Below are 14,173 nucleotides of genomic sequence, written 5' to 3' on the forward strand. Positions count from 1 at the left end.
GAGACGAGGGAGGCCAATTAAGAATCTATTTCATTGTCAAGGAATGAGATAATAAATACCTACATGCTAACTATGGCATGTAAAAGAGCAACATTTGTAGAGATATTTATGTTAACCTAAGAGGAAAAGCCAGGAGGATGCACCCGTGCTTGCTCTATTGTCAGTATCCGTCTTCATACGAAATCATGGCTTCTGGTAAGGATGGGCAACACTCTTCAATCTTTCTTTCCACAATAGTATTTAACACACGTTCAAGACTCACAGGAATATCTATGATGGGCCACCTTTCAAAGTGTATTGTCTGCACTAGAGAATTCCTTCATTGCAGTAAGGGTAAAGGATGGATGAGACCACAGACAGACCAATGCAGTCTCTGACGTTAGCCTGATGTATTTCTGGTAGGAAACCAAGCAGACCAGAGTATGTGGCAAATGACAAAGGGCTGTTGAGACAAAGTGGAGATATGCAGCGGGTCTTGCAGGACATTTGTTAAAGGTTAGAATGTTGGTGTGAATGTCTGTGGTGGTGTGGTGGTGGTGACCAGTAAAGAGCTAACAAAACACTAGCTCTTGTTACTGGAGTGGACAGACTCACACAAGTGAGTGTTGCTGGAAGAGCAGCCTGCATTGAAAAGCACGGGCTGGCAGGACATGGATCAGGAATGTCTGTGCAGACAGGAAGCACCGGTGTGGATGAATTAAGTTTTCCATTTTTCTTCCCCGTTAAAGCTCCACCATCTGCCTCCCCTCCCCACACTCATTCAACAAATTGCTACACGGGCTGAACTTCCCATTCACTGATATTCCTCCTCTCCTGGGCTCCCATTCATACTATTCTTATCTGTGCAAAGTCCCACCTCTCCCAGTCCCTATGTGACAAGTACCACCGAGAAAATAATTGCATGTGTTATCCTTCCCTTGCTAGCAATCCCATTTAGACAGCTGAGGCCTTAGATAGACTGATGCAAATGGTTATGATGAAAGTTAACGATACAGCCTGCTAGAGCTGGGGAGAGGTAGAGTGGTGGAGCAGAGCTATGTTTAAGTACCATTCTGATGGTGAAGCCTGGCTACTGGCTTCCCCATATTCTCTACAGACGCACAGGAATATCTATAAATGATGGGTCTCCTTTCAAAGGAGGTAAAGTATCCTTAGGATAGGCTTCCGAAGTTAATCTACTGAGGAAAACAGGATGACTATTCAACATGTTTGGTCTGTACTAGAGAATCATCTTACTAATGGTGGATTCCACCTTCTGTTATTCCTATCTTTTACTTCCTGATTTATCTTCCTGCTGAGATACACATATACGTAGGTATCTATATATAGTGTACACTGCTCAGTGATCCTTCAGGAGTACCTTAGCCCTTTGGAGATGCTATACTATATAAATATAATAAAGCAATGGATTCACAAAACATCTTCTTTACATGTGCATAAGATGTATGACTTCTGTACTCTGAGGTCTATCTCTCACTCTGTATAGCCTAGAAAGTAAGTAGGCATATTGTGAGGGATGGCAACTAAATCTTTCCATCCTAAAATATTCCCCATGCTACCTACCTGAAATTTAAGATTTGGATCCTTATCTATTTATTTTCACACATCTGTTATTACAGTAAAAACACCATGGAGAACTCGTGAGGTGGCTGGCAGGTTTGCTTTACTGTATTCTATCATTCTTACCAAACACATTTTTCACATTCTGGATTTTTTTTGGCACATTTGTTTATGCTGTCTCTCCAGAGGTAATATTGAATTCAACATTAATTATAAATGTAAAATTACAGCATACTTTCATAAATGTCTCATTTGACACCCAAAGTCAAGCCTACTTGTTAGCTTTCAAAACAATTTATTTTGCAATGTAAGGAGGGCAACAAGAACGTTAGAGAAAAATTTGCAGTGGAAAGAGGGCAAGAAGATAGGAAGGGAAAAAAATCATCAACCATAATCCTACCACCTAAGCACCAACCATCATTAAGAGTGTCATCATGTTCCTTGTGAAAGCATCATTTAGATCCCACTTATGGTATACTGTCTTCCTTTAAACCACTCCCCTCTATCTTCCATGTCATGTGGATACCACTCATACACACCATACCCTTCTCTGTATAGTTAGTTAACTTGTTCACTTGGTGTGCCTTGCACTTCCAATAAGATCACTAGAACCTTGGCAGGGCTGAAATCATTACTTGTCCCATCAAGTACATTGGACCCAACATTTGCTGACTGACTTAACCTAAATTAATACAAACCATTATCAGAAATATGAAACAGGCCAAGTATCTACTAGATCATCAAAATCAGAGCTTTCAGGTCACCTAACTTGGTGACTATTGCTTTTCTGTTCCTGAACTCTTAAAAAAAAAAGCTGTTTAATGGGCCTCTTTCTTCACACCCACCATACATGTGAAGCGCACTGATTAAGAGCCAGGACTCATTCAAAGATTCTCCATATAAGGCATAAAGGTGAAGAGAAGGAAAGAGGCTGGGGTCTGGGGAGAAGGGTAGGAAGGGAGAAGGGGAGAAAGGAGAAACAAGACAAGGGAGGACATTCAGTTCACAGGCAGAAGGGAGAAAGAAAGCCTTGAGAGGATATATAGTCTGGTGTTCAGTCCAGTATGTGATTTGCCTCCAGCACTGTGTACAGGATCCCATCCACTTGTTCTGAGTCATACCCGATCTCACGAAGCTCCAAGTGAGGGAGGACAGAAGTAAGGAGATAGCTGACGTGGACACGTAGCCGAGCGAGCTTGGCCAAAGCCCTGTATGATGGAGTGAAGGGGCAGGAGGAGAAGAGATGACATGAAGTCATTAGCCAACAGAATAAAATGAAGTCCCTTCAAAATGGGCCTATATTGCTTAACCATTCTGTCTCCACTAGGTAGAAAGAAGTCTGAAAGCACCACGTCATCAAACACTGGGAGCCTAGCTGCCACTTTCTAAGAAATAATTACTCAATCTGTGGTGGTCTATGGATTAAGGCTTCCTCCCAGCTGCTGGGGGTCTCAGCGGATAATTCCCATTAGTACTCACAAGCTGATAGCTAAACCCTAGTAATTAACCTTTCTAGGTCATCTCCCTCTGGGTTCCGGAAGGAGACCTGGGCCTTCTGCAATACTTCCAGGTGTGACTCTGTCTCTTTCAGTTTCTCTTTTAGTTCTTGCTTCTCCTCTTTGGTTCTTTCTAGCTCAGCTTTCAGAATCTGGAATTCAGCTTGGCGATAACCCATGTGCTTCTTGCTCCAGTATAAGCCTTCTGTCTCCTGGGTACTATAGGTCACCAATTCATGTTGAGCTTTCTTATATTCAGAATGCCAGTGGTTTTTCTCCTGTTCCAGCTCCTCTACCTGTAGTCCAAGAAAGAAGAATTCAATGGTCCAGTGTACAACCAAAAGCTCGAGTACCCCAAACCGTTCCTAAATCTACCCTGTGATTCCATTATTTATAATACTTTATTGTACCTACACAAGTCTCTTGCCAAACCTACAATATAGAGGGAAAGAACACGAGGGTCCACTCAGTCTGAGACATACCACAGTCTAGTTGATGGGGATTTTGCTTAAAAGCCTCAGCGTATGTAAGAAATCACCAAAATATCAACACACCCTAGTCCAGTGGTTCACAACCTGTGGGTCATGACCTCTTGGGGAGTCAAATGGCTCTTTTTATGAGAGGTTGCCCAAGACCATGAGAAAACAAAGATATTTATATTACAATTTGTTAAGAGTAGCAAAATTACAGTTATGAGGTAGCAACGAAAATGACTTTATGGTTGGGGGTCACCACAACATGAGGAAAGTATATGAAAGGGCCCTGGCATTAGAAAAGATGAAAACCACTGCCCTCGTCGTTTGCTGACAAAGACCTATTCTTATCCCTAGTGGTAAGCTGTTGCCCAAACCTTTTGCTGGAACAAATTCCTTTCAGCCAAAACACGTTCCAATTTTTCCGTGGTTCTTTTCAATTCTTCCGACTCTTTCTGATTCTTTATCTTTGGCATGTTCCGACTTCTACTCTCTTGGCAACCCTTTCCTTTTCCAGCAGTGGCTGCAGGAGCCGCAGAAGAATAAGGATTTGCTCTCTTCCAGGACTCTGCTCGCTTTCTTTTGCCTACAAACTCCTCCCTGTTAAAGGGGACTAGCTGGATGGGAGCGCCTGAATCTGCAACTCCCTTTGCAACACCTACAACAGCTACGAAAGGCCCTTTATTCATGTCTTTGTCTATGTTCTCACTACTTCTGTTAGACTCTTCTGCTACCAATTTTGGCATCTGATCTTCTAATTCTTCAGGAAGCAGGAACCCCTGATCTTGGTCCTGGGACCCGGGACAAAGTGCTGGAGCTTCCCTGTTCTCCTCTGAATGCTTGTTTGATTCTGGGTATTCTGGTATGAGATGTGGTGGTGTACTTCTCTCAGAACTGGATTTATCAGGGCTGTTTTCTCCTTCTGGGTAGGCGGTAGCTGCTTCTACCCTCCTGTAAAAACTGGACATGGAGTAATCTATAGGAGATAGCGGCATCTCATTTTGAATCTTCCTTCTTTTCTCCACAGGCTCCTCGCCTAGAATCAATTTGTACTTTCTGCAAAAAGAAAAGATAAAATTATAACTTGTCACAGAACAGGTGAAGCGTATTCTAATTTGAAAAAGCCCCTCCTTATGGCACATACTCTTTCAGGTTAGGACTACTAACCATGGCTGAGATATGGTTTATTCTCTAAGAGTATGACAGAATCTGTCCCTAGTGTGTCAGCGTTAACAAGTAATGGGAACTTTTAAGAAGAAGCCTCTTGTAGGAGGTTGTTTGGTTACTGGGGGTGTTATCTTCTGAAGGGATTAAAGCAGCACTGATGGGACCCTGACTTAGTTCTCAGGAAAACCAGATGTTATAAAAGCTGTAACGGTTCTCACACACACAACCCTAACATTGTGATACCATACACCATAAGGCCTTCACCAGAGCCAAGACAATAGCACTGCCACACCACGCCCTCGAATCTTTAGACCTGTACTCTCAACAAACATTTTTTTTTTCCTTTTCAGGTTACCTGGTCTAATGTATTCTGTTCCATTACCAAAGCGATACAACAACTCAGCCCCTCTAAGCCTCAGCGCCTCCACTCCTACAACTGGATGAGCTGGCAGATAGTGTTAAGGGAGAAATAAAGTCCATGGGTTTTAAGGGTCAGCATAAGAATAAAACAAACAAACAAACAAAAAAAAGAATAAAACAGGAGTAGACTGAACTCGTTAAAATGTTTTAATGATGAAGTTTAAACCGGTCTAACTGTGAGGCTTCCTAAAAGCAAATAGACAAAGACAAACAAAAACTAAACACACACACACACACACACACACACAAAATATCTTAACATAGAATGGAATAAAAGGTCATTAAAAAAAAAAAAAGCCTAGCAGTGTATGCCGAGAATAAAGCCAGCTCATTAATTTTAAAGTATCACAAAACCCTCCAGTATCAAAGACTTAGCACATTTTTATATTGCAACAGAACTTCGTACAATTCCTTGCCAGCCAAGTGGATTATGACCATTGCCCATTTTTCCCCTGTAAAAGTTAATTAAAACACAAGGCCCAAGTTAGAAACCAAGAAAATAGACCAGTTCAAGTCATTTTCCCATTATTACAAACAACTTCATTTGGTCAGGCACAAACTGGAATTCCCTTTGTTCTTCAGAGAAGTCCAGGAGGATGGTCTGAAGTCACTTTCCTTTTCTGGCTGCAAGAAGTCCTAATTGGGTGAAGAATCTATCAAAACAGCTGATTGCCAGAGAGACCCACCGGCGATTTTATACAGGCTGAAGGATTGGAATGCCATGTTCCTTCAGATGACCAAGAAACTCCACGGTTCATAAGAAAATGTTGAACTTTTGGTGAGAAAGAATCAGGCATGTAATTGGCCTCCTCAGAGGACCTCAAGGCTGCCCATAGGTCTGTGGTTTCTGAGACATCTCAGTCTTAACTTCTTATGATGCTCTGAGTTTTTCAGACCCCAAACTGGCCTGCCATCTCAACAGATCTGTTGTTACCCTTTAGGGAGATGAAGAGGGATTCTGAGAATATAAAGGAACATACATATCCACCCTTAAGACTGTATAAAGGATACTACATATAGTGTTCTTAGCGCTGAGGTTGAGGACAGTAACACATTCCTTTGGCAGGAACAGAGGAAAGGATTGTATAGTACTGAGAAAAGCTGGACATAGCACTGCAGGCCTGTAATTGCAGCACTTGGGAAGCATGAGAAGGCAGGAAGTCTAGACTACAGGCCTGCCAGGGACGGCTATAGACGGAACCTGTCTTTAAAAAACAAGCAAGCAAACAAACAAACAAACAAAACCAAAGCCAAAAAACAAGTTTGAAAAAGGTTAAATAAAGTTGTATTGTCTGCCTGGTCTTCATTTCCCCAACTCTAAGAGCTCTGTTCCTAAGCTCCACTTTTGATCATGGTCCTTCTTTCTCGTAATCTCAGACAACCTGTTGGCCCCAACCTGTGGGAGGGCAAAATCTCCCACATTCTCCCAAATCCTCCCTCCCCCCCCCCGATATCCCAATGGTATCACAGTGGTCTCTCCGGTTTCTATTGTTGTGATCAACATCAAACTGTTGGCAATTTTTACAGTGTTTTCTAAAGTGACTTACACTACAAACATCGCTAGCTGAGGCTGCTGCCATTCTGGATTATCACGGTGGCTTCTAGGATGGGTTTTGCCTCCAGCTCATGCACTAAATTAATTTCCTGAAGCACTGCTTCAGATTATGCACATCCTATTTCTAAATTTGTATGTGTTGTTTCCAATAACATAACATTTATGTTTTAGCCGGACAAGCAAGCCTTCCCACGCCTCAAAACTATGCTAGACAGTGTGCAAAGCCTTATCTAATTCTCTCAATTGGAAGGTAATATTATCTCAACTGCTTGTAAAGAACGATCAGGAAGAGGTTACAATGGACTGTCTGCTGATGCTAAGTGGCAGACCTGGGATATATAATTTGCCCTTAACTGTATCTTCTATTGCTTCTTTATAAACACTGGACAAACTGAATTGCTGGGTGATTTCTTTTTGTGCTTCATTTGACCAGAATGAGCTTCTCTTTTCTACCATTTTATGTCTAAGTCTATCTTGAGTGCCACTTGTGAATTTTTCTAACACTGTGTGCGTACGCACACATTCGCACGGGTACACCTATATGTGGAGACCAGCAGTGAATACTGGGTGTGTAGTTCCTTAAGAGTCACTCACCTTGCTTTTTGAGACAGGGTCTCTCATTGGGGCCTGGGGCTCATGATTAGGCAAGGTTAGCTGGAGAGGGATTCTTTCTCTGCTTCTGTCTCCCCGGTGATGTGAATACAAGCATGCACCCCTGAACCTGGCTTTTGTTAATGTGGGTGCTGTGGATGAAACTTGGGTCTTTGTGCTTGGGTAGTAAGCACTTTATCAACTGACCTAGCTCTTCCAGTCCTCCTGTAACAACTTTAACATTCTTTTATAACATGTATTCCCATCTATGGGACATATATGTATATTTGTTCATCCTACTTGAGTACACAGTGCCAAGATGGTGCAAGGAACCCTGTGGTAAGAGACAGGGGGCACACAGCTGTGTCTATAGTTTCTATGTTGCCAGTTCCGGTCAGTCTCTTTCCCTCTGTACTGTCCTCCCCTTCTCTCTCCCTCTCTCTCCCATGATACTCTGTTTCCCCCTCTCCTTTTGATGACTCTCACCAGCATTTAATCATGACTTTATCTAACCCTAATCACCTCCCAAAGATCCAACCTCCAAACATATTTGAACTAAGTTTCCATATTGTATATCAAAAAGGAGGGCATGTAAATTATTGGGGTGCAACCATATTAGCACTAGAGCAGCAGTAATATACTGATGCGAGCTACAAGTTGGATAAACCTTGGAAACATGCCAAATAAAAGAAATCAATTATGAAAAGTGTGGCTTGTTAGCTGCTCTAAAGTCTGAAGCAGAAAAATTTATGTTGTTGGCCATGTATATTTTGCTGCATCCAATCTACTGACCCTAAATGTCAAGGTCTAGCCTTAGCACGACCACACTGTCTTGGCCACTGTGATGGTTAAGGGTGAAGGCTAACTTTGCTGACTTTGCTAACTTTCAAGACTGTTGGACCGATTTTCTGTTCCTGGCATTGCCGTATGAATTTTAAAATGAGTCTGTTGATATTACAACAGAGACATCTGGTGTTTTGAAAGAGATTATACTGCATCTGCACACCAGTTGGAGACTGCTGAATTGTTGTTGTTGTTGTTGTTTTTAAGTAAGAGGGCCTTTGATAACAGAAATGACAGATGCCTTTCTATTCATTTAGGCTGCCTCTAATTCAACAATGTTTTGTTATTTTCTAGTGTACAGATCTTTCTTGTACCACTTCTGCTACATTTATTCTAGATTTTTCTTCTACATTTATTCTATTTTTGAAGGTATAAATAATTGCATTTGGCTTTTTTAACTTTGCTGTTCTTTAAACATTGTGCATTTTAGTCTTACTGATTTTCTCTACTGTTTTGCTTATCTCCATTTCATTTCCACTTTAATCGTTTCCTTCCTTCTGTCTGATTATGCTTGTGGTTTTCTTATTATACCTCCCCAATGGACTTCTTTATCATTAAATATCTTTTTTATATCTAGAACATGTTTTTTTTTAAAGCGCATAATCCTAGACGGTCTTGTTGACATAAGTCTGGGCTAGCAAGATGCTTCAGCAGGTAAAGACACCTGACACCAAGCCTGACAGCCTGAGTTTGATTCCTGGAATCCACATGGTGAAAGAGAACCAACTCCCATGAGTTCTCCTCTGACTGCCGTACCTATGCTGTAGCACATGCATGTGTACTCACAGACTTACCTGTGCAAAGTAAGTAATTAGCTGAAAAAAATAAGAGTTAAAATTATCATCTGTTAGACTTGTAAATTTGTACACTTTTGGTATACTTGGAAATACGATGATCTCATTTTGGAGAGTCTGTTTTGTTTTGTTTTTCCTGATACTGGAAATATTTTATCTTTTTAACATCTGTTGCATATTGTTATTAACAGGATCCCAGAGCTGGGTAACTTCTAAGGAAAGAGGTGATGATTTTGGTTCACAGCTCTGAATGCTGATCTCCTTGGCTTCTGGAGAAAGTCTCACTACAGCCTCACTCATGGAAGAAGGGAGAAGAGCACTCAGAAGACAGCGACCTTCACGATGGAAGGTCCAATAGCATCTTAATGGTCTGATGAATACTGTTACATTGGCAACCTAAATTTTTGTGGGGGACAACCATATCCCAGTCATAGTACCATCCCATCACCTTCTGATCTTCATTTTTTTAATGAGAATTATCCATTAACCTTAATGCCATTTGCTAGTATAAGACCATTCACTTATACTCTTTGCTTTAGAGATTTTCTTTTTCCCTTTGACTTTCAGTATTTTTACTATGACCTGACTGGCTGTTTATCTATGTTGAGTTTATTGCTCTTAAATGCCCAGGCTAATGCCATTTGTCGAATCTGGGAAGATTTTAGCTATTATTATTATTAATTATTATTATTATTATTATTATTTTGGTTTTTCGAGACAGGGTTTCTCTGTATAGCCCTGGCTGTCCTGGAACTAACTCTGTAGACCAGGCTGGCCTCGAACTCAGAAATCCNCCTGCCTCTGCCTCCNNAGTGCTGGGATTAAAGGCGTGTGCCACCACCGCCCGGCCAGCTATTATTTTAAAATACCATTTCTACTCCCTCTGTCTCATCTTTACGTAATACTATGTAGAGTTGGTGGACTTGTCTTTGAAGCTTTGTCAGGAATATATGTGATTTTTATCTCCATTTTCACTTATGTCTATGTTCTTCTGATTGAATAATCTATAATTGGACCGTTCCATTTTGGTAATTCGTTACACTTCTTAATTTTAATTGTGTTTTTGAGTCTTTTTGGAGAAATTTTCATGCCTGTACTTTTTATATACAGAATTTTGATTTGGCCATTTAAAAAACAGTTATTTTGTGCTTGATGAAACACTGTGTCCATATATGCCTTAATATTTCATCCATAATTTCCTTTAGGTCTTTGAACCTATTATTAGTTGTTGCTTTGGAGTCTGTCAGACTAAACACTGAGGTATCTTCAAGAGCAGTTTCAATGGCCTATTTTGGCTCCCTATGTATAGCTTATGCTTTCATATTTCCTTGTATATCTCATAGTTTGTTCTTGACACCTAAACATTTTAGCAAATATAGTATAAAAATTCTGGACACTGATTCTCCCTGTCTAGGGTGCTCTATTGTCATTCCTTGCATACTTTTATTAAATGTTTATTGTATTTTATTGTTTTGTCTGAATGCATGTGCATTCTATGGCATACATGTGGAAGTCAGGGAAGAACTTGTGGGAGCTGGCTCTCTCCTTCTTTCATGCATGTCTCTTGGATTGAACTCAGCACTCAGAGCTCATCCCTGGTCCATCATAGACCACTCATCAGTTACTGGTCAGAGTTTATGATTAAGTGCCCCTCTCAGTTAGGTTTTTACCATTTTATACTGTATTTGCTTGTGGGTCAGAGGCTGCCACCAAAATTTAAGGAGTTTGTTTCTGAAACATATTCACTTTGCAAAGATCTTCCCTCTTTAGTCAACTCCAAGAGAGCAGAGACTTGAACATACATACATACATACATACATACATACATACATACATACATACTGTCTGGGATGTGTGTGATTTTTATCTTAAAGCCTGGCTTCTTAGGAAATGTCATTGGATAAGACCATTATTTGGCCAGTGATCAGTGGTCATAGTATTAAATCTATACCACTGGCGTTGCTACCTGTTGTTGTTTTCTCTGAATGTGGCTTGGGTACTGGTTTCCAGTTCACCTTATGTCCTCCTATTCTGTTTGTTTCTTAGTGGGTGCTGATTTGTGCTTACGCATAGCCTTGCTGACACCTAGAATTAACTACCATCTCATAAAAACTTTTCTTGTCTTTCTCTGATTCCATTACCAAACGTCTGAATGTCCAGCTACTTTATTTCTGTAAGCTATATTATGAAATTATAAGTAACACCTTAATGATTATCTATCATAATCTATTATATTTCTGGCATGTCCGTAGGCATGAACTTCTTGATATTTTGTTGTAGATAAAGTCATTTCCTTTAGGTAGAGCCACCTTAAGTTCAACCTTAAGGCGCCTTTTGCAAAAAAAAAAAAAAAAAATGGAAGTAGAGACAAGAGCCTATTTCTTCCATAGTCTCTGCATTATGAATGAGGATTGGAGTCTTTCTGGACTTGTTCCACCTAGAATGATTCTTTGATCTATGAGTAATCTCAAGCTGGCCCAAAGAAAGCCTAGTTTTGTCAGTGTGCTCTGCCAGAGTGAGTGCCTCCCCCCCCCGCAAGTGGAGGAAGAGAGAGCCATTCTTTTTGGTTCTACCTAAATATACCTCCACAAGACAAAGCTGGGGGAGATGAGAACAGTCTAAAGCATGCTTCTCCCAAACAAAACCAGTATTCCGAGGCAACCTCATCAGCTTTCAGCACAAGTCATTCAAAATACATAAATAAACCACAATCACTGCTTCTTTCCTTTGTTGACGCACTTACAGCTATTTTAGACCTTAGTTTGTACTATTTGTAAGGGAACTTGCGTGTACTGGAGAGATTTGCATTTCACACTGACCGTTCCATCATCTTGGATCCCATTATTCCCCTAAAAGACGATCTTTCATAGAGCACCCGAAGTTATGCAGAATGAATGGACAAAAGTAAATAGCCTTCTTGAACAGAAACAAGCTGTTTTTCCATAAAAAGTTATGACTTAAAGCTTACATCCTGCCTGAATCTATTGTATTGTAATTCCTTTTCTCCCCTTGATAGATGTTTGAGACTCATAAAGTCATTTCTACTGGACTTCATGGAGGATCCTTCCAACCCGCCCCAGATATGACTTCTTAAAGGTCTCATGAACGGACTTAGGCTTGATTTGGTACATTTAATAAGCAGGGCTACATAACTCAAAGACTCTTGCTATGCTATAGGTTTTGGTAATAAAGGAAAGCTTTGTAACGCATGATTAAACTATTAATTATTTCATCAATATTGTTTTATCAGAAACTGTATATTTTATTAAACCTGTGAGCACCTCCATTTTCCACTTCCAAATGAAAAACCTGCTAATAAAGATTTTAAAAAGACAGCATTTTGATATGTTATCCAGGCTGGTCTCCAACCTTTGGACTCAGCAGACCTTCGGGCCTTAGTCTTTCTAAGTAGCTGGAAATGCCTTAACAAATGTGAATAGTACTATACATGCAGCCCGAAATGATGGAATTATTATTTGCTAATCTTACATACCATATACTACTAGCAGCATCAGGTATCACTTAACTCTTGAAAGAATTATACTCTCAACCAATTAGAATTACGCATGAACTTTCAAAGCATTTCCCTTGCCCTCTACAACTTAAGCCTAATAAGTTCCACAGAGACTCATACAACAACTCCAATAAAAAGCTGATCAGGTGTGCCACCCAGTGGATATAGTGTGGTACTGCACTCACAAAGTATGCCATCTCCCTACAAATGCAGACAGAAAAGGGAAAGTGATCATTAAAGTGTAAGGAGTGAGACTAGTCAGAAGAGCAGGAGGCCAAAGTAACATTGTGCTTCAAAATCGAAATCATTCCCTATGTGCCCCTTTAAGCCTCCAATGGCCGTTGAAAGTCTATTGATAGCAAGAGGGTAGAGTTAGGATCAAACTACAGAGACCAGGGTGGACTATAGGCTTCTTACTCCTTGCTACAAACTTCGGTTTTCTAAGCTGCTCTTTAAATCTGAGTTCTGCTTGATGAGCATGGATCTACATGCTTTCATAGAGGGTGCCATTAACTTCTTTTAAGAGTCTTAATAGTTTGACTCCTAAAAATGTACCTTCTCTTGAGACCATCTGCTCATGTTCAGGAGGATCTAAAGGTCCCTCTCTTATTCACAGGGTTTAATTCTTTAAAAATTGAAGTACAGAGGACTCACACACCTGTACAATTCTTTGTTTATAAGAGGCTGAAGACTTACCTAAGAAGAACCAGGCAAGGAAAGAATCAATTATCACTGGAGGAAAAGGTTAACTGACCCTATGCAATAGTCTGTCGCCTCTATGTCAAGAAAAGGGCACTGAGAAACTCACACCTGTTATCAAAGAATCATGCTAATGATCACTTTAGAGGTTTCTACGTTTGCGAGCAATCCTGTGCCTACTCTGCAGTTTGGCCCTTCCAGAATGAAAGCAGTAGGGAAGAGAAAGGCAAGACGTGCCACTTAGGAGTACTCCGTTCATTTCTAGTGACACTATAAAGGCCATCATGTCTTTTAGTACCTCAGTGACACCTAATACCAACAAAAATAAATAAGCATGCCCCTTCCTAGGATACGGACTAACAACATTGATGACATGATAAGAGATGAAAGGAGAGAAGAGGATCTCTCACTGTGTAAACTTGGCTGGCCTGGAATTCACTATGTAGACAAGGCTAGTTTCAAACACACAGGAGCCTGTGCCTCCTGGGTGGTGGAATTAAAGACTGGTTCCACAGAAACAAACTTTCTATGATCACTTTTTTTCTAGGAAACAATGATCTCTTACTTAATAGGACACATTCCTTCTAGTTGATTTTACACAGGGCCAGCATAGCCTAGGCTTGTGAATCCTCAGTATGCTTTAGTATTCATAAATTTAAGTATAGGAGCAATGGGTTTCTACACAGCGCTACCTCATTTATATAACACTTTATATTTTTCAGAGTTGACCTGCTTCATTTGCACAACCACCCCCATGACATGAACACTTCCGAAGTCAATGATCACCTCAAGAACACATAGGCTTGATATAGCACTTGTAAACTAGGAGGTGCATGCAAGACCCAATTCTATCAGTCCCAAACTATATTTCCATTAGTGAACGTCATGTGTCAAAGGAAAACATAAACTTACCTGGCATGGTGTTACATGTCTTTAATGTTAACACTTGGAAGGCAGAGAGAGGTGGATCTCTTTGTGAGTATGAGGTCAGGCAGACACACACACACACACACTGTATATATACTATATACATACAATATATAGGACATATTAAATTACTT

General features: G+C 40.4%; 1 protein-coding gene across 1 annotated transcript in view; it reads right to left on the reverse strand.

Annotated features, from left to right (window-relative positions):
* Positions 1 to 1,838: 1,838 nt before the first annotated feature.
* Positions 1,839 to 14,173, reverse strand: part of Morc4 (MORC family CW-type zinc finger 4) — a 49,623-nt gene continuing 37,288 nt past the window's right edge. Inside the window, exons 15-17 of the mRNA XM_021187705.1 lie at positions 3,907 to 4,585; positions 3,069 to 3,352; positions 1,839 to 2,768 (exon numbers count right to left, since the gene is read on the reverse strand). Of these exons, the coding sequence (XP_021043364.1) occupies positions 2,615 to 2,768; positions 3,069 to 3,352; positions 3,907 to 4,585 (1,117 nt within the window). The 3' untranslated portion in view covers positions 1,839 to 2,614. The remainder of the gene's footprint in view (positions 2,769 to 3,068; positions 3,353 to 3,906; positions 4,586 to 14,173) is intronic.

The sequence above is a fragment of the Mus pahari genome, chromosome X (assembly GCF_900095145.1).
Source record: "Mus pahari chromosome X, PAHARI_EIJ_v1.1, whole genome shotgun sequence".
Taxonomy (NCBI): domain Eukaryota; kingdom Metazoa; phylum Chordata; class Mammalia; order Rodentia; family Muridae; genus Mus; species Mus pahari.